The sequence below is a fragment of the Rhinolophus ferrumequinum genome, chromosome 14 (assembly GCF_004115265.2).
Source record: "Rhinolophus ferrumequinum isolate MPI-CBG mRhiFer1 chromosome 14, mRhiFer1_v1.p, whole genome shotgun sequence".
NCBI classification, from domain to species: domain Eukaryota; kingdom Metazoa; phylum Chordata; class Mammalia; order Chiroptera; family Rhinolophidae; genus Rhinolophus; species Rhinolophus ferrumequinum.
Window position 1 is genome coordinate 39,909,081 of NC_046297.1, and position 19,910 is coordinate 39,928,990.

At 40.8% G+C, this 19,910-nt stretch overlaps 1 protein-coding gene across 5 annotated transcripts in view; it reads left to right on the forward strand.

Annotated features, from left to right (window-relative positions):
- Positions 1-19,910, forward strand: part of MATN2 (matrilin 2) — a 154,349-nt gene that overhangs the window by 95,639 nt on the left and 38,800 nt on the right. For all 5 annotated transcript variants that reach the window (XM_033126158.1, XM_033126157.1, XM_033126160.1 and 2 more), the window contains one exon: positions 13,753-13,875. In XM_033126158.1, coding sequence (XP_032982049.1) covers positions 13,753-13,875 — 123 coding nt within the window. The remainder of the gene's footprint in view (positions 1-13,752; positions 13,876-19,910) is intronic.

Here is a 19,910-nt window from a genome sequence, read left to right on the forward strand (position 1 = left end):
TCCCTCCAGCCTTGCTTAAGGAGAAAGGAGAAGTTAAGCATAGTAAGGAGGGAGAAGGAGCGCTCCTCTCCCAAAGGCCCAGTTGCTTTCCTTTGAGTTTCAATAAGGTGCTTAGTCCTCTGGTCTAGTTGTTAGAATTGGAACTTTAAAGACTTCATTTATGGCTGAGGTTAGTATTTTCTCATTCTGGGTCCTCTGCAAAAGGCATATTTATGATACTCTGTGTAAATATTGTTGTCCTGTTGCTGCAATCTTTAAAAAGGACTGGGTGGATTTTCATCAGATTTGGAGGGTATGTTTGGGATGACCTGACTTAAATATAGCTCATGTGTTATATACATGAGGTTCACTCGGTGGTGGGTGAGCGTGCTGAGTGGCACCTCAAGGACATGGGCAGCCAGTCCCCTAAGTATTGGATCTGCCAAATGACTGGCAGGTGTAAGAGATCAACTGTATTTAGTAAGACACCGTGGTCAGAGAAAACAAATGGTAGCCTCAAACACAAGCCCCAGCTAAGGAGTGTGAAGGGCAATGCTTAGAACTGTAGGCACTGACTTGCAATTAGTTGAGTAGTGTCCTACTTGGGCAACTCCACATTGCGTGACCCAGTGGGAGGTAAGGAGAGGGGGATGACACCTGACTTCTTCAGTGATGGATAATGGAATTCCTCAGCACCTGCAGAGCAGGCCAGCAAATCCCTGATGCCACCTCCCAGTTTGTCTGCAAAGCCCTTTACACTTGCACAGTCTCATCCTTCTACCAACAAACAATGCCTGGCAAATAGTAGGTGTTCAATAAAATGAACTGGAAAGTTATGAAGCAGAAAATCTGGAAGGAAAAGAAGGAAAAGGCTTGACTGATAGCAGAACTGGAACCTACATTTTCTGACTCTAAATCCTGCATTTTTGTTCCACAACCCATTGTTTTCAGGGGCCCTGTTATGTCTTGCTTCCCAGAAATAGTAAATGATTTTTTTTGTTGCACAAAGAATTTACATTTTCCAGCATACCTTGAGGTTATCTAAGGATGTGGAAGGGAAAAGCAACAAAACATAAAGTGTAGGTCGTGGCCTGCTCTTTGCTGGTGAGGGATGAAAGTATCAGGGGTTTGTTTTTACATACTGATGGGGATGAAAACCTCCCTCACGGAGGTCCACAAATGAAATTGGACTTCTGAGTGCTAGAGTTGATTTTCTTATCCCTTTAATCTGCTGGTGGTGACCACGAGAGGTAGCAGGGTACCATATCCACTAACACTGGAAAAACAGAAGACAACATAGTAAATACCAAGTCTTATGATTTTTGCTTAATTAATTTTTATTATGTAAATAATATACTTTCATTGAGGAGCTTAAACAGACGAGAAAATGACTATGAATAGTTTATTGTGTTTTCTGCCAGCCTTTTCCCCACATAGATAGCTATCTCAAAACATTTTGTTAATGTTTAACAAAATGAGATCATACTATCTATTTTGTTTTACATATATTTTTTCCCTTACCATTTGTTAAATGGGTAGAAACTCTGGGTGCTATAGAGTCAGAAGGGAATCAGGCCATTGAGAGTAAAGCCAGTGGATGAGCTTCAGGAAATAGGGCGAAGATAGATTAGGGTGAAGCAAGGGGCAGGGAGAGCCTGGAGCTTGTGAGTAAGTAGATGGGGCAGGGTCAGCGGAGGCCATGGTTGGGGCAGGGGTCCTGCCTTGGCCCTCGGGAAACTGGAACGCAGTGAGGAACCCAGTTCGCTGAGTGTTGCCAAATAATTGCCTAACTGTCCCTATGTAGTATAGAACTTTTGTGTCTCTAAGGGTTTTGCTCTAACTTCTGGAATTTGACATTTATTGAAGAGCAACAAGCATGAGAATAGATGCTGTGGTTGCCAGGGAGCTGTTGTGGGATATGTTTATTAGAGATGGGTGTTTCTCTTGCTGTTACAGTCAGCATGTAAGAATGTCTGCCTTTCCTTGAAGAGGGGGCAGTACAAGCAGAAAAGTGGGAAAATAGGAGAGACCAAGTGGACCCAGGTCTTATCATCAGGTGTTCCTGTCATTAGCATCCTCAAGAAAGAGCCTGAGGCTGGGAATGAGATGATTAAGCAATAACCTTTGTTGCCAGTTACCTTGGTTAGAGAGACAGAACAAATTCTCAAAAGGTCATTTGCTGCTCTATGGGGCTGTGCTGAGTGCAAAGCAAATGGTAGAGGTAATGGAGACTACAGAAGGTCAGGTAAGAGGGACATCCTAACGGCTGTGGGAATGAGGGTGGAATCTGGGCAAGGAAGAAAGGGTAACAATTGGACAAATGTCTAAGGCAAGGGGAGACATGAAGTGCGATGATGGTGTGGAGGTGGCAGTGCTCTCCAGGCTTAGGGGATGAGGCTGGGCTGGGAGGAGCAGGCCTTGCTGCTGGGAGTTGATAGATCAAGGAGAGACTGTCACAGTGAGAATGCCAAAATAAAAGCTAAGCACACAGCCTAACCCGAGGACATAAATTGGAGACCCTAGGTATCAGACTTAGGGCAGGAAATTGAGAGAAAGCAAAAGCTGGTAGCGACCCTGGAAGAATTCTTTTAGCAGCTGCTGTGAGGCGGCCTGTATGTAGGTGGGCAGGGAACAGTAAGAATATGGTGACCATAAATCCCAGTTAATCCAGGACATTCCCAGTTTATGCCTGTTGGCTCAATTTTCAGCAGCACTCCCTTTCACTTTCAGAGGGATTCCAGTTTGATAATAAATTATATGATCACTACTTGAGGAGACTAGCTCTGTCAAAGCAGAGAATTTCTGTAGGTGTGAAGTGGGAGATAAAGTTTAAGATACCAGGAAGAACCAGACTGTTCAGGCCTTTGAAACTCCGGCTAAAGAGTTTGGACTTTTATCTCTGAAAAGGAACTGCTGAAGGACTCATACTTGGGAGTGACAAATGTAAAGCCTCATCTTAGGAAACTTCATCTTCTGGTAAACTGCAGGGTGAATTCCAAGAGGAAGATGGTGAGGGCTGGAAAGACCAGCTGGGAGACTATGGTAATCATCATATGAGAGGTGACAAGAGCCAAGATATGAGTAGTGACTGTAGGAATGGAGAGGGAAGGAATAAGGGTTAAAAGAAGGTGCTATAAATAAGAGAAGGAAAAGTCACGAATGACTCCTGAGTTTGAGCTTCCATGACTCTGATAGTGATGGCAACAGATTTTTAGAAAAGATAACGAGTAGTTTTAGACAAGGTAAGTCTGAAGTTGAGGTGGGACACCAACAAGGACATGTCAAGAGGGAGCCGAAAACAGCACTAACGCCACAGGGAGAGATTAGAACCAATGACGCAGTCAGGAAGCAGCATAGTCCATTTCTTTCTAAATTTTAATTTCCATATGTTTTTCATTTAAAATGTTATTTATGTGTTTTTTTTGTTTGTTTTGAAGGCATCTGGACCTTCAATACTGTAAGACCTGGGCTCAAATCCCAGTTCTGCTACTTGCTAGTCACGTATCTTTGCGTAAGTCATTTAATTTGTGCAGTTTTCTCATCCATAATGCAGAGTAGGAGGATTTTGTGGGAGTAAGTGTAATGATGAGTAAAGTTCCTAATACACATGAGGCAATTTATTATTATTATTATTATTATTATTATTATTATTATTATTATTACTATAACAGAAATTATTATCATCATTTCCGGATGTCCTGAAGTTTAGAGTGAGGAGAGAGTGAAGACCTGAGCCTTGGGTTGAAGCCACATGTAGGGAGCAGGAGGGCAAAGGGGGAGCAGGTAAAATATTCATGAAGAAACAGCCTAAGGTAAAATATTCATGAAGAAACAGCCTAAAGGGGATGGGAAAGAGAATCAGAAGAGTCATGGAGTATGGTGGGAAAGAGAATTTCTAGGCCAGGTCAATATTAATGTCATGCTCCAGCAAGGCCAAAGGAAACAAGAGTTGAGTCATTCATTCATCTTAGCAAACATTTTAAAACTCTCTGCCAGGCACTCTGCTAGGCATCAGGGACGCAAAGATGACAAGGAGACCATTGATAATGATCAAGAGGGGTGGGACAAAGGGCAGATTTCAACGGGTAGGGAGTGGGTGATGAGAAAGTGGGGAAGCAAATCTAACCTAGTCATTTAAAGAAGTTTGGTAGAAATTCACCAAGTTCAGCCACTGGTGAATGGATGCAATGGGTTCCATAACAGTGGTTCTAGTGCTCTGACTCAACCCATAATTGTGATTGTGACTGCATGAAAATTCAATTCTTAGCCAGACTCAGGACTTTTAGACAACATTTCCACACTTTTGAGTTAATGGAACATTAAATTCAAGTGCCAGTGTCCCATCTCCCTAACTGCTCATTTTGCTCCGGACGGGACTGAATTTCCTTCCACATTCAGGTGATCAACGGTGGATTATTGACTAAGGTTCTCCTTTTGCTTTAGTGGAGTCCCTGTATTTGTAATCCATCAGCTGCCACTAAAGCAGTGTTAATTTCCATCCCAAAGTGTACATTTAAAAATGTTTTAAATTTCTTTTTAATTATAGTTGACATACAATTTTATATTAGTTTCAGGTGTACAACATAGTGATTTAACATTTATATACCTTACAAAGTGATCACCATGATAAGTCTAGTAATCATCTGTCACTGTCAAACTGTACATTTTTCAAATACCATTTATCTGTATTTTTGAGGGAGAATTTTCTGCTGTACATGCTCACCTGGGGTTTACCAACAGTCCTGTCTTTTGGGGTAACTTTCGTCCTGTTTGCATCTTATCTGCCCATGCAGATTGTAAACCCTTGAAGACAGAGGCCACTTATACTTTTCATCTTTCACAAAATGGACTTGCAACACATTTTTCTTGAATCATTGACTCAAGAAAATGATTGATTGCAGGTTGAATGATTGATAGCAATCTTAAGCATTTGGTGTTTTTTTTTTTTAAATCTTTTCCCCTTTGTGGGATTTTAAATTACAAAATCATTTTTTTCTTGTTAATACAGAAAAATCAGAGTACAGATGTGTATAGAGTCAAAACCTGAAAGTCGTTCCTTCCCAGTTTTAATTCCTGGAGGTAATCACTGCTAAGAGCTTGGCTACTCCTTCCTGTGTTTATTCTTTTTTTTTTTTTTTTTAATATTTTATTGGGGAAGGGGAACAGGACTTTATTGGGGAACAGTGTGTACTTCCAGGACTTTTTTCCAAGTCAAGTTGTTGTCCTTTCAGTCTTAGTTGTTGAGGGTGCAGCTCAGCTCCAGGTCCAGTTGCCGTTGCTAGTTGCAGGGGGCACAGCCCACCAACCCTTGTGGGAGTCGAGGAGTTGAACCGGCAACCTTGTGGTTGAGATCCCACTGGCCCATGTGGGAATTGAACTGGCAGCCTTCGGAGTTAGGAACACGGAGCTCCAACCATCTGAGCCATCGGGCCAGCCTGTTCCTGTCTTTATTCTAAGATGTCTTATGGATAGTATTTGCTTGTCATTACCATCCAGGGTTTAGCACATGCCTGACATTTAGTAATTGCTCAATAAACGGCTGTGCAACAAATGAATGATATTAAGGTATCCCTTTACCCCTACATTCAACATTATCTGATTAGGGAGGCAGTGTGATAAAAAAAAAAAAGAAAAAAATATATATGTGTGTGTGTGTGTGTGTGTGTGTGTGTGTGTGTGTGTGTGTATACACACATATATATATATTTATAAACTGCATTTATTGACTATTACTAAGTCCTAGGACCTATTTTACATATAATTGCAACTCTGTGAGGTAGGTACTATTGTTATTCACATTTTATAAGTCTCTTAACCTCTCTGTTTCTTCATCTGTAAATTGGGGATGATAATAATACCTACCTCAAAGTGTTATTGTGAGGATTAAATGAGTTAATATATGTCAAGTGCTTACAACAGTTCTCTATGTATTTGTTCACATTAATATCATCAAAATGTCTGACACTCGGCCAACTGATAAACAGTTGAATTTGAATTTCTATATCCTTTATGAATTTTTCTATATGCTTTATGAATTTAATGCTTGCATTTATTACTATGTCAGATATCTGGTACATTTTTTAAAATATTGAAGTCTGTACTCAGAATAAATAGCATGGGAATTTAACATGGCATTACTGCTGCCTTCAAAGCTTTTCGCCTTTATTCTCCTACATCAGTTATCATCAGTGAGAAAGGGATGGTTGATATTTAAGTTGGGGACAAGGGATGGGAAGATGGATTTTTATATTGAAAGGGCAGATTTTTAATTCATCAGCTGACTCCTCATTTTTGGAGCATGAGCTCCCTCACCCCTAAACTGTTAAGTATTAGACGTCTCCCTGTACTAATTTGTTAGGGCTCCTATCACAAAATACCACAGACTAAGTGGCTTAAACAACAGGAATTTATTTTTTCACAGTTCTGGAGGCTGGAAGTCCAGGATCAAGGTGTCAGCAGGTTTGGTTTCTTCTGAGGTCTCTCTCCTGGACTTGCAGGTGGCCACCCTCTTGCTGCCTCTTCATGTGGTCTTTCCCTGATCTCCTTTTGTGTTCAAATTTCCTCTTCTTAGAAGGACACCGGTCAGATTGGATTAGGACCCACACTAATGGCCTCATCCTATCTCCAGACACAGTCACATTCTGACAAACTGGGGGTTAGGATTTCAACATATGAATTTGGGGTAGAGGAAACACAATTCAGCCTAGAACACTTTCCGAATGTTATCAAAATCAATAAGAAACCTCTGCGTTTTAAAATCCTGCATACACAAATCCAGTCGTATCTTAGGGAAGAGCGGTTTTGCAAATCTGACTCTGTATGTCTAATATATACTGAACAAGAAAATTGCTTCTACCATTTCTCTAAATGGTGAATTTGGATTTTCTAACTCTGTCAAAGAACTTTGAAACCCAAATGCTCCTCTTTAAAATACTCCGTTTCTACTAATGCCATCCCCTTGCAGACTGATTCCTGCTGGGAAAACCTTGGAATGTGACCAGATTGTAAATCTGAGACTGTCAATCTTAGGCTTTATTACCTTGCGCCAAAGTATTACTTATCCTTGGAGATAGCTGAGCAATTTCTCACATATTAGGCAGAGACTGAACATGTTGAGACTGGCTTCCCATCCTGAAATCTTAGCACTTTGTGATCTAGAGGGTTGAAGAGCTACAGCCAGGGAATTATGGTGATTCCCCTGTATCCGCGGCTTTGCTTTCCACAGTTTCAGTTTCCCACAGTTAGGCACGGTTCAAAAATGTTAAATGGAAAATTTTAGAAATAAACCACTCGTAAGTTTTAAATTGCACACCATTCTGTGTAGCGTGATCCAGCTCTGTCCTGCCTGGTATGTGAATTATCCCTTTGTCCAGCATGTCCACACTGGATATGCTCCCCGCACATTAGTCACTTAGTAGCCAAATGGCCAGAAGGTAAATAGTAGCCTAATGCTATGTCACAATGCCTACATCATTCACTTCACTTCATCTCACACGTAGGCATTTATCATCTCCCATTGTCACAAGAACGGTGAGCACAGTACAATAAGATGTTTTGAGAAAGAGAGAGTGAGAGACTACATTCACATAACTTTTATTACATTATATTGTTATAATGGTTCTATTTTATTATTAGTTATTTTTGTTAATCTCTTACCATGCCTAGTTTATAAATTAAACTTTATCATAGGTATGTATGTATAAGAGAAAACAGTATATATAGTGCTTGGTACTATCCACAGTTTCAAGCATCCACTGGGGTCTTGGAATGTGTTCCCCAAAGATAAGGGGCCTACTGTACTCTTTCTCTTTATAATGGAGAGCATAGAAATTTCAGACAAAATGGCCAAGAAAAGATTTCTTTGAAGTGATGAGGACTTGGAACAACAGTGGCATGTCTGAATTATACACATAGGTCACCTCATACGCCTGCCCCCTAAACTGGCCCTCTTTTTACAAGTACAGATTTGCAGCCAAGGAACTTATGCAAAGAACCCAAAACACGCAGCAAAGTTTGTCAGAATTGAATGGACTAGTACTCTCTTGGCCTTAAAAGGCTTTTAGTTCCACTTGCCTGGAAGTGGGCTTCTTCATGTCTAACGCTGTGCTGATGGTCTGTCTCATCTGCTGTCCACAGTGAGCCAGTGGATGGCCCTCAAATCAAGGTGGAATTTGACACCTTGGGGTTTTCTAGGCCAGGGTCTCAGGACCCAGGAGTGCCTGAATCCTGCCTTGCCAATTTCTCTTCTCCCCCTCAGTTTCCAAGAGAGCTGTGCACACAAAAAACAAAACCAGCACGAAATCAAAGTCCAGGAGAAGCCCTCTTAGTCCATGATACTGGGCCTGTGGTTGGTTGATTGATGGAAAATGTCATTCAAAGAGCGGAATCATAACAAACTACATATACAAACCTACCTTAACCATTTTATTTTTATTTAAAGCATAAATGTACTTTTGATAAAAATTACTTTTAATTATACTTTCCAAAATTACTAATTTTAACTTCATTTGAAAGAATATAATTTAAAAAGTTCTTTATTGCACAAACCATACCCACTATGTGTTGTCTATGATTTTCAGTTTTTTTTTTAATTGCAGCAAGAATTTGAAGACTAATGTAACGCAATGTAAAGGCAGAATATTTGTAAATTTTTGTGAAATTTCCCCAATCTTTTACACTTATTTCATCCATGCCTGTTTCTATAGCAATTTTGGTTAGCAAATTGTCTTAATTAAGTCTGTACAAAGCTTTCAATTTAGTTTTTATGTTTTAAAAACTCAATTTGTTTTAGTGCTTACATTTTATTGGGTTTTGTAGTATTTAAATGAATTACAATAACATGTACAAATGGCATAGATAGATTTGGAAACAAAAACAACTTTGACTCTTTGTAATGGTGGTTCTCAAATTTTAGCATGCATCAGAATCACCTGGAGGGCTTGTAAAAACATATTCCTGGGCCCCATGTTGCCATGCAGCAGCCTACTCGGCTGTCTCCTCGTACCTGCCCCTAAAGAAAGGAGAGTCTGTGAGACGATCCTTTCAGGGACTTTGCTTCACCTTTGTGCTTGAACCTTTTGTCTCCCTGTTTGGCCCCAAAATATGGCTGGTCAGCCAATGATGGGCAAGACTCCCCATGGAGGGGGCAACCCAAGCCAGGTGGAGCCCCGTGGGGACCAACAGGAGAATCCACTGGGTTGATAGAGGTGGGCACAGCCCCCCACCTTTCCCCTGACTAAGGAGAGCCTCTGCCTCTGTGGCTGCATTTTTTCCCACAATCTGCAGGGGAAGAGATTCAATGATGTGCTCTCCATCTATTCATATGCATAAAGTTTTGTCCCTTGGGGAAGTACTTATCCTGAGACTTATGGTTCTGCTGCCTGCAGGCAAGGGTGATTGGCTCGAATCAATTTCCTATTATAATGTATGGGATTCACAGATCTGGAGTCCTTTGGCCCCGCTTGCACTCTATTCTTGGCTGCTGTCTTTCTTAACCTGCACCGCCCTCCTCGCTCACCACAACCCTCCTTGCGCGTGGGATGTGACAGCCACATACTCAGAGTTTCTGATTTATTAGGTCTAGGGTGGGACCTGAGAATTTGTATTACTAACAAGTTCCCAAGCAATGGTTGATGCAACTGGTTCATAGACCTAATGCTTTATAAGCATACAACAAGTCAATGGGAGAAGTACACAGGTGTTCCAGAGCTCAGGTGTTCCACCAACGCTGCTTTATAAGTATACAACCCAGCCAATAGAGAAGTGCATCTGGGTTCCAACAGCCTTGAGCATTTAAAATGCTCTGGGAATCACGTCCCATCTATTCAGAGGGAATGAAAAGCATTGATTGATCAGGAGTTGGTTAAGTAGAGGTCAATTAAAAGAGCTGCTTCTGTATAACTTTATTAATGCCTGATCCAACATTGGATATTCTATTCTAGAGAATTCTAGAAAAGGGTGAGTTTGCAGTATGTGGCTTAGACCTAACGAAAGCCTCCAACCTCTCCCCATTCTGATATGGGGCCAGCATACTCAGGTGCCTCTGAGGGACACAGATGGCTGGGCTCAGAGATGATCCCCAAGGTATAAGAGGAAGTTCAAAAGAAGTAGAGTCTGAATATCTGCCTTTTAGGTACAATGACCACTCATCACTGTGGTACTGTCAGTGTCCTAGAACTTGGAAGTCAGATTAGCAGCTATTCTCTTTGGAGGGGATACTAAGAAGTGGGTGGCTAGAGTTAGGACTGGCTGACTGATAGCAGACACCCACATCAGGGTATAGGAGATTTTCAAGATGGCAAATTAAGCCCAGCATGAGGAGGTTGGAGGTGGGAGTGCGTACTTCTAACACAGGCCAGTGTGGGCTACAGCATGGCCCACTCCTGTGACATGCTGACTGGGGCACTTGCCAGGGCTTGGTATCCTTGATTTCAGTGTCCCCAGTTATTTGTTTAATGATTCATTGGTTCATGAAAGATGAGACATTAACTTGTATAAGGAGTTGGTGCTAGCTCAATATTTATGTTACAACGCACTTTCAGCAACTGGCTTATATCCCCTGACATTCAGATCCTGAAACTGTGTGAGTGTGCCATTCCCACCATAATGACTTGTGTATTAAGCCCACATATATTAGGTGCTATTAGAACTCTCTAGGGAGAAGAAGTTACAAAAATGATACTTAAGCAGAAACTTAATGAAGCCTGGAGCAAACGAATAAATACAATACAGTTTATTACCCTTTAAAAATCTTTAGCTTTTCCCTTTTGATTACGAATCTTTTGATTACTATGTAAAGTATGTCCTTATCTTCTCCTTGCATGGTCTTTCCCTCCCTCCTTTCCTTCCTTCCTTCCTTCCTTCCTTCCTTCCTTCCTTCCTTCCTTCCTTCCTTCCTTCCTTTCTTTCAGTGTTTTTGTTTGTTTGTTTGTTTGTTTGTTTATTTGTTTGTTTTATTGGGGAACAGTGTGTTTCTCCAGGGCCCATCAGCTCCAAGTCATTGTCTTTCAATCTAGTTGTGGAGGGCGCAGCTCAGCTCCAAGTCCAGTGGCCTTTTTCAGTCTTTAGTTGCAGGGGGCGCAACCTTATTGAGAGCTTGCGCTGTAACCAACCGAGCCATCTGGCCACCCCATGGTTTTTCTTTTTTTAATTGTATATGTGTATTAATTTTGCAGATTTCATTTCCTTATTATTTACAAGTTTTTGATATAAAGTGTCCTAAGCTATTATAGAGGGAGACATTTTTTTGAAGGAAAAAAATCCATCCATAATCCTCCCACCTAACACAACCAACATTTTTATTTTTAATTTCCAGGCTTTGCATTAGAGCCATATTTTACCTGGATAAAATCACTGTAAATAAACAATTTTGAGATCCACTTTTTTCACAAAATTTCATCTTCCTATTTACAAATTACATTAGAATTATAATGTTAATAACTGCCTAAGGCCCAAAAGGACACTCCTGATCCTCCCCCTACAAAACCTGCTCCGAGACCCCTTGCCCATCTCAGTTAATACAGCTCCGTCCCATCTGTTGCTCACACCAAAGTCGGCCTTACTCTCTCTCTTTTTCCCACCTCTAATCCAGCAGGAATCCTGTTGGCCCACAACATCTACCGGGTGTTTTAGTTTCCGGTGGCTGCCATAGCAAAGTACTACAAACTGCATGGCTTAAAACAGCAGAAATTATTGCCTCACAGTTCTGGGGACTTGAAGTCTGAACTCAAGGTGCCAGCAGTCCGTGCTCCCCTTGAAACTCAGAGGAGAGGATCCTTTCGGGCTTCCGGTGCTGACTGATCCTTGGCATTCCTCAGCTTGTAACAGCACCTCTCCACTCTCGGCCTTCATTTGGTGTCCTACTGTGTCTGTGTTCATGTGGTATTCTCCTCTTTTTATAAGGCCACCCAGCATATTGAATCAGAACCCAGCCTAATGACTTCATCTTAGTTTGATTATACAGTGGTACCTCGGTTTTCGAACGTAATCCGTTCTGGAAGACCGTTCGAGTTGTGAAACGTTCAGAAACAGCCGACAACTAGGCCTCAGGATCTTGCACTCAGCAGAAGCCCATGACATGTTCGACTTCCAAGGTGTGTTCAAAAACCAAAGCATTTACTTCCGGGTTTACAGCGTTCATAAACCAAAATGTTCGTCAATGGAGACATTCGAAAACCGAGGTACTACTGTATCTCCAAAGACCTATTTCCAAGTAATATCACATTCATAGGTGGGGGGAAGGGTTAGGACTTCAACATATCTTTTTTGGGAACACAATTCAACCCACAACACCCAGAACACCACTTCCCCACTCCCCCACTCCTTCCCGCATCATCCTGGTTTAGCTCCCCACCATTCCTCACTGAGATTTTTTTTTTTTTATTGGGGAATATTGGGGAACAGTGTGTTTTTTCAGGACCCATCAGCTCCAAGTCAAGTTATTTTCAATCTAGTCATGGAGGGCACAGCTCCCTGGCCCATGTGGAAATAGAACCGGCGACCTTGGTGTTGTGAGCACTGTCCTCTAACCAACTGAGTCAACCTGCTGCCCACTCACTGAAATTATTGAGTAACCTCCTCACTGATTTTCTATGGTTGTCACATTTGCCTTCTATGATCTATACTCAATTCCTTTGTTCAGAACCCTCCAGTGACTCCCTAATCTCAGAATAAAAGCAAGTCCTTGCTGTGGTCCCTCCTAATCTGCGCTCATTCTCATCTCCCACCTGTCTCTCTGTTCCAGGCACCCTAGTCTCCTTGCTGATCCTCTAGCACACTAGGCATGTTCCCACCTCCCGCAGGGCCTTTGCACTTGCTCTTCCTTTTGACCAAGATGCCTTCTCCCTGATATCCTCCTGGCTTGTACATCATTCAAGACTCTGCCCAACTTCTACCTTCTTGGCGAGGCCTTTCCTGAACACTTCTGTTACATCACACCCTCATTCCCGCATACCCACAGTCTCTATTTCTTTTCACCATTTTATTTTTCTCCAGAATATTCTCCACCTTCTAAGAGATTATGCTATTAACTTATTTATTTTGTTTGTTTGTCTACTACCACCATCCAAATGTGAACTCCTCAACAAATGGAATTTTTCTCTGATTTGTTATTTGCTGTATCCTTAGCACCTAAAACAGGGCCAGGCCCACTCAGTGCTCAGTAAATATTTCTAGAATTAATGAGAAATAGGCCAGCACATTTTCTCATAAATTACTAACCATTTACCCTTATTAAATGTTCATCTTATTTTATAATTTTTTTTTTGTCACTGAAAGTAATGCTGCTTTAAATAGCTTATTCCATGTAGTTAATTCCATTTTTTCCCCCAATTATTTCTTTGGGTCATAGTTCCAGAGTGAACATTGTCAAATATCCTCCCAAAAGGATTTTTACCAATTTATGCTACCCACCATGAATAACTCAGACTCTGTTTCCATGCTGCCTTAACACCAGTGATTTTATCTTGTCTTTATTTTTGCAGTTTAGTAGGTGTAAGTGTACCTTGTGATTGTTTTGGTTTGCATTTCTTTAACTTTGAAAAATAATTGTTTCTGTGTTCTTTATTTTATCTTCTGATATAAGTTGCCTGATTGAGGCTCCTGGTTTTTATTTTTGCAGGAAGGATTTCTTGGGTTCCTATTTATTTATTCATACTCTTTTGGGGGCAACAGTATTAATCCTTAATTACATTTGTTATAAGTATGCTTCATTTCTACCATTCCCTTTGCCTCTGTTTGTGTTTCTGCTTAAACTCTGTGTTTTAATATTTACAGCTGTGGACTACTGTGCCTCAGAAAACCACGGATGCGAACATGAGTGTATGAATGCTGACGGCTCCTACTTTTGCCGGTGTGCTAAAGGATTTGCTCTTAACCCAGACAAAAAAACATGCACAAGTAAGTTACGAACAACAACAGAATTTCTTTTTGGATGTTACTGCTATGGGCACTGTGGCCGTGGGAATTCGCCAAGCATAGAGAAGCACAGGAGTATGTACTAGGAGTCTAACACCTTCTGCCTCTATCCCTCCTTTGTCAGGCCTTTCTGAACTTGTCCTAAGACCATAGTCCGCTCTATCTCAATGTCAACCTTCAAAGCATTTGACGAAGGTGTCTTTTATCGGAGACCACATGTGGGAGTGTTCTTCCAGCATCTGCTGAGCGTGCTGACAGTCAGACCATCTTATTTCATGCTGGCTCAGCCTGGCTGTGCCCATCAGTATTAACAGGGCTTAAGAAATACTTTCTCTGAAGCTTTGTGGCTTGTGGGTTTAAACTCTGACTCCACACAAGTACAGAAAAATCGCTGAGCCAAAAGGAGTTGAATGTGGTTGCTCCGGGGTGGGGGAGGCAGCTTGCAGACAGCTGCTCATTTTTTTGTTTTAGCGATGGCGTTCTATTTGATTTTAACTATACACACACAACCCAGAATTCATGTGAGCCTCCAAGATCCGACCATAAAAATCTGTAAACTAAGGTGATCACTACTTTTTTTTTTTTTAAAGATTTTATTGGGGAAGGGGAACAGGACTTCATTGGGGAACAGTGTGTACTTCCAGGACTTCTCTCCAAGTCAAGTTGTTGTCCTTTCAGTCTTAGTTGTGGAGGGCGCCGTTCAGCTTCAAGTTGTCCTTTCAGTCTTAGTTGTGGAGGGCGCAGCTCAGCTCCAGGTCCAGTTGCTGATGCTAGTTGCAGGGGGCGCTGCCCACCTCTCTTGTGGGAGTCGAACTGGCAACCTTGTGGTTGAGAGGATGCGCTCCAACCAACTGAGCCATCCGAGAGGCAGCTCAGCTCAAGGTGCCATGTTCAATCCTAGTTGCAGGGGGTGGAGCCCACCATTCCCTGCTGGACTCGAGGAATTGAACTGGCAACCTTGTGTTTGAGAGCCCACTGGCCCATGTGGGAATCGAACCGGCAGCCTTCGGAGTTAGGTGCAGGGAGCTCCAACCGCCTGAGCCACCGGGCTGGCCCAGGCGATCACTACATTTGCAGAATTCCAAAGGGTTCTTCTAAATGTAAAGGTATGTCACAACATTTAAGGGATTGTGTATGGATTATTAAACTCCGATAGAGAGATTCATTTAAGAGAAGCTTGTTCTTCAAGTATTATGGCTCAGCATTTTTTAAAAATGAAATTTAATAGCAACTTAAAATAAGTCATCTCTAAAACATACATGGATGAGAAAATAGGATTTCTATTCATAAAAAGTTCATGTACCCACAATCTTTCTAAAATACATCTATTATGTAAAGCAGGCTATACCTGCACAGTTTTTTAAAAAGCATCCCTCAATACTCCTGAAACATAAACTTGCTTGTCCATCCCTAAATATAAACAGCTTACAAACACCAGAGCTGGAAGCAGGGGTAGAGTATGGAACTGCAAGGGATACATTAAGTCAAAACATATATTTCTGGAGCCCTAAAACATATGCCAATAGTAATGAGTAAAGCAAGGTCCTTCCTGGAGGAAAAGAGATCTTGGCTGAGTCTTGAAGGCAGAGCCGTCAGTCACCAGGCAAAGAATGGTGAGCTGGGGGTAGCCGGGAGGAGGAAAGATGTGCAAAGATATGAGCCAGATGGGCTCATATCCACTCCTGGCTCAGGTCTGGCATACAATTGTTTATTGAGAGAATAAGTGAATGGATGAATAGACTGCTCTGTTCCTGATCTCCCTTCTCTTCTGACTATTCTGAACTATAAACCAGCAGCCTGCACTGTGGTAATGGCTGGAGAATTGTGGTTGCTGGACTGCTGAGTCAGTTCCCTTCATCAAAGGACAGGCCATGTGCTGCCAAGGGGCAGTCTTGGCTTCAGTTCAAATGCCAGTTCCTCTGTTTTTTCACTAGGTGATCTTAGACAAGTTATGTATGCCTCAGTTTCTTCAACTGTAACAGGGGATGGTAATATTGCCTACTTCATAGGATTGTCTTGAAGATTAAATGAGATAATTCATATAAACAGTTTAGCAAATTGCCTGGTACCCAGCACATTCTTTCAAGGGATGATACTGGCTTCAAAGACTTTAAGTTGGTATTTATTGAGCATATACCACATGCCTGAGTTAAGTTTAATAGTGCAAAAGAAAAAAACAATCAAGACTTGGTCCCAGGCTTCACTGGAAGCTGGTTGGTGGCACAAGCCACACAGAGCACTCAGTCACCCTGCAGAGTGTTATGTGACCAAAGGCTCATAGACAAGACCCAAGACAGCAGTTAAGGTAAGGAGGAGACCAGCTGGACTAGAACAGGTGGGGATGCTGCAGCTTCCCAGGGATGAGGCCTGGAGGAAAATATACACCCTAGCCAGTCTCCTTCCTGCCTCTACAGAATTGCGTGCCTGGTTGAGGTCACCTGATTTCCTCTTTCAGCCCCCGTTCCCAGAGCCTCACCATTACCCCCATACTGTGGCCCAGCATGTTTTCTATCCCAGAATCTCTTGGGACACGGTGAATTACAAGCCCTGGGATGGTGCAGGCAAGGAGACCCTGGAAGTAGGTACTGCAGTGCAGGGGGACTGGGAGAGGAGGTCTGGCTGGGAGTAAGGGGAGAGATTGGTCCAGCTGTGAGTTCTCACCAACTAGGCATGGAGCTCAGCATTTCAGCTGTCTTGGGCCCTGTCAGAGTCAAGACCCAGAAGTGAGCTGCCCCAATGCGTGGACTGAGAAGAGTGCTGGGCACTCAAAAGGGTCTGGGTGGGCATCAGGGAGATGTGTCCCCTAGAAGAAGGGCCTCCTTCCTACCATGTCTGGGGACACAGCAGGAAGCCAGACCTCATGAGAGGACTGGCAAAAGAAAGGAGACACTGGAGTACTTGGAAAGCTATGAGAGTAGGAAATAAGGTAAAGTCTAGTTGTAAGAACTGAGACACTTGGAAGCGCTCCAGACCTGTGGCAGGGACAAGAACAAGAACTGGTAAATAGGGACTAGTTAAAAGGACAGATACACTAGATGGAGGCAGAAGCTCCGAATCAAGGCAGGCATCCCGTTAGTAATCAACGAGGCATCACATCAGCTTCCAGCCAAGTAAGCATGGCTGCTGCTGTGATGTTTAGATAGAAAAAAAAATTATTATTGTTTGCTTCTTATAAACTTGCAAAAAATGAAATAAAATGAAAGATACTCAGTTCCTTAAATTTCAGTTTCTGTTTTAACCAAAAATATATTTGAATATTAATCCAATCAATAAGTGTGCAATTATTGTCTAAAAACAGTAGACTAGTCAGTGAAATATAACAAGCATGATTAATTTACGATTAAGCTAGCATGCATGTAATAGGACTTTATGCTCCTGAATAAATAATGTGATTTAAAATATGTAGTAGTGTTCAAAAAAGCACCACCTTTTATATCAGTTCCTTACCCACCCAAACCTATCTGAATATTTTCTAGGGGGGAGAAGGGTAGAACCATGCAGATACCAACAGTTTGCAAAATATTGGCAAGACTTTTTTTCAATTGTGGCAAAATAGACATAATATAAAATTTGCCATTGTAACCTCTTTAAGTGTACAATTCAGTGGCATCAAGTACATTCCTGTTGTGTAACCATCACCACCATCCGGCTCCAGAATTTTTCATCTCCCTAAACTGAGACTCTGTAATAATAAATATTAAACAATAATTCTTTATTCCACCTACCTCCCCCCAGGCCCCTGGCAACCACCATTCTACTTTCTGTTTGTATAAATTTGACTAATCTTGGTACCTCATAAAAGTGGAATCATATAATATGTGTCCTTTTGTGACTGGTTTATTTCACTTAGCATAATATCCTTCCCTTTTAAGGCTGAATAACATCCCATTGTATGCATATATGATATTTTGTTTATTCATTCATCTTTCTGTAGACATTTGGGTTGCTTCCACCTTTTGGCTATTGTAAATAATGCTGCTATGAACATGAGTATACAAGTATCTGTTTGAGTCCCTGCTTTCAGTTCTTTTGGGTAATTACTTAGAAGAGGAATTACTGGATCATATGGTGGCAAGACTTTTTGAGGTCTAATTTGAAACCATTACTCCTGAGCCAGGCAGGAGAACGTTCTTAGATGGTTGTTTAGGGTCTTTTCATGGGAAAGATAGAGAACTTTGGTACACTAGACAGACAGGGATTCGTGTCTTTGGTATCAAGGACACTGTGGGTCTCATGTCTAATGCTTAATCATCTTATACCTGTAATGATGAGTAAAGGCAGTTGTGGAATCTACAAAAAAGCTACTAGAACTATTAAGCGAGTTTAGCAAGGTTGTAGGATACAAGGTCAATATACAAAAATCAACTATTTTTATAAACTTTCAATGGAAAATCAAAATTAAAATTAAAACATGCCATTTACAATAGCATCAAAACTATGTAATACCTAGTGATAAATTTGACAAAAGATGTGAAAGACCTGCACACTGAAGTTAATCTATAGATCAAAGCAACATCTATCACTCCCTAGCATGCTTTTCTATAGAAATTGACAAGCTGATTCTAAAACATATGTGGAAATGCAAAGGCCTAAAATAGTCAAGTAAATTTTGAAAAACATAAACAAAGTTGGAAGACTTAAACTACCTGATTTTTAAGACTAATGATAAAGCAACAGTAATCAAGACAGTGTGGTATTAGTGTAAAGATGGACACATAGATCAATAGAAGAGACTAAAGTCCAGAAATAGACTCATATGTATATATATAATGAAATGATTTTCAACAAAGGTGCCAAGACAGTTTAAAGGAGAAAGGATAATGTCTTCAACAAACGGTGCTGCAACAATTGGACTGTCATATACATACATACATACGTACGTACATGGAATTTGACCCTTTCCTCACACCACATACAAAAATTAACTTGAAATGGACTTAAAACTTTAAGAGTGAAAACTATAAAAATTCTAGAAGAAAACATAGGAGAAGATCTTAGTGACCCTGGGTTTGGCAAAGATATCTTAAATAAGACCCAAAAAACACAAACTATAAAAGTACAAAAAGGAATGAATTAAACTTCATCAAAATTAAAACTTTTGTTCTTCAAAAGACACTATAGTAAAATGAAAAAACAAGTCACAGACTGGGAAAAATATTTGCAAATGTATATCCAACAAAGGATTTATATTTAGAATATATAAAGACTCTTAAAATATAATAAAGAGACAACACAATAAAAATGGCAAAAGATTTGAACAGATACTTCACTAAAGAAGATACAGAGGTGGTAAATAAGCATATGAAAATATATTCAACAGCATTAGTCATTAGGAAAATGCAAAATAAACCACAATGAGTTAACCACTATATACCACCAGAATGGTTAAAATTACCAAGTGTTGGTGAGGATGTGGAGCAACTGAACTCTAATTTACTGGCTGTGGGAATGTTTAAGAATTTAAGCATATATCTACCTTATGACCAGCCATTCTACTCCTAGATGTTTACTCAAGAAAAATGAAAGCATATGTCCACACAAAGACTTGTACATGAAAGTTCCTAGATGCTTCATTTGTGATAGCCCAAAACTGGAAACAGCTGAAATCCCACCAGCAAGTGAATGGATAAACAAATTGTGGTCTGTCCATATAATGAAATACCACTCCACAATAAAAAGGAACAAACTATTGACATACACGTAAACATGGATGAACCTCAAAATAATTATGATGAATGAAAGAGCCAGACTAAAAAGAATACATTCTGTATGGTTCCAATTTTATAAAATTACAAACTAACTTATCTTGACAGAAGATTAATGATTGTTGGGGGCCAGAAGGAGTGGGGAAGAATGAATTAGAAAAGGACACAAGGAAACTTTTGAGAGTAATGGCTAAGTTCATTATGTTGATTGTGGTGGTTTCATGGGCACATACATATGTCAAAACTCATCAAATTGTTCATCTTAAATATGTGCATTTTTTTTGTCAATTGTACCTCAATAAATCTAAACAC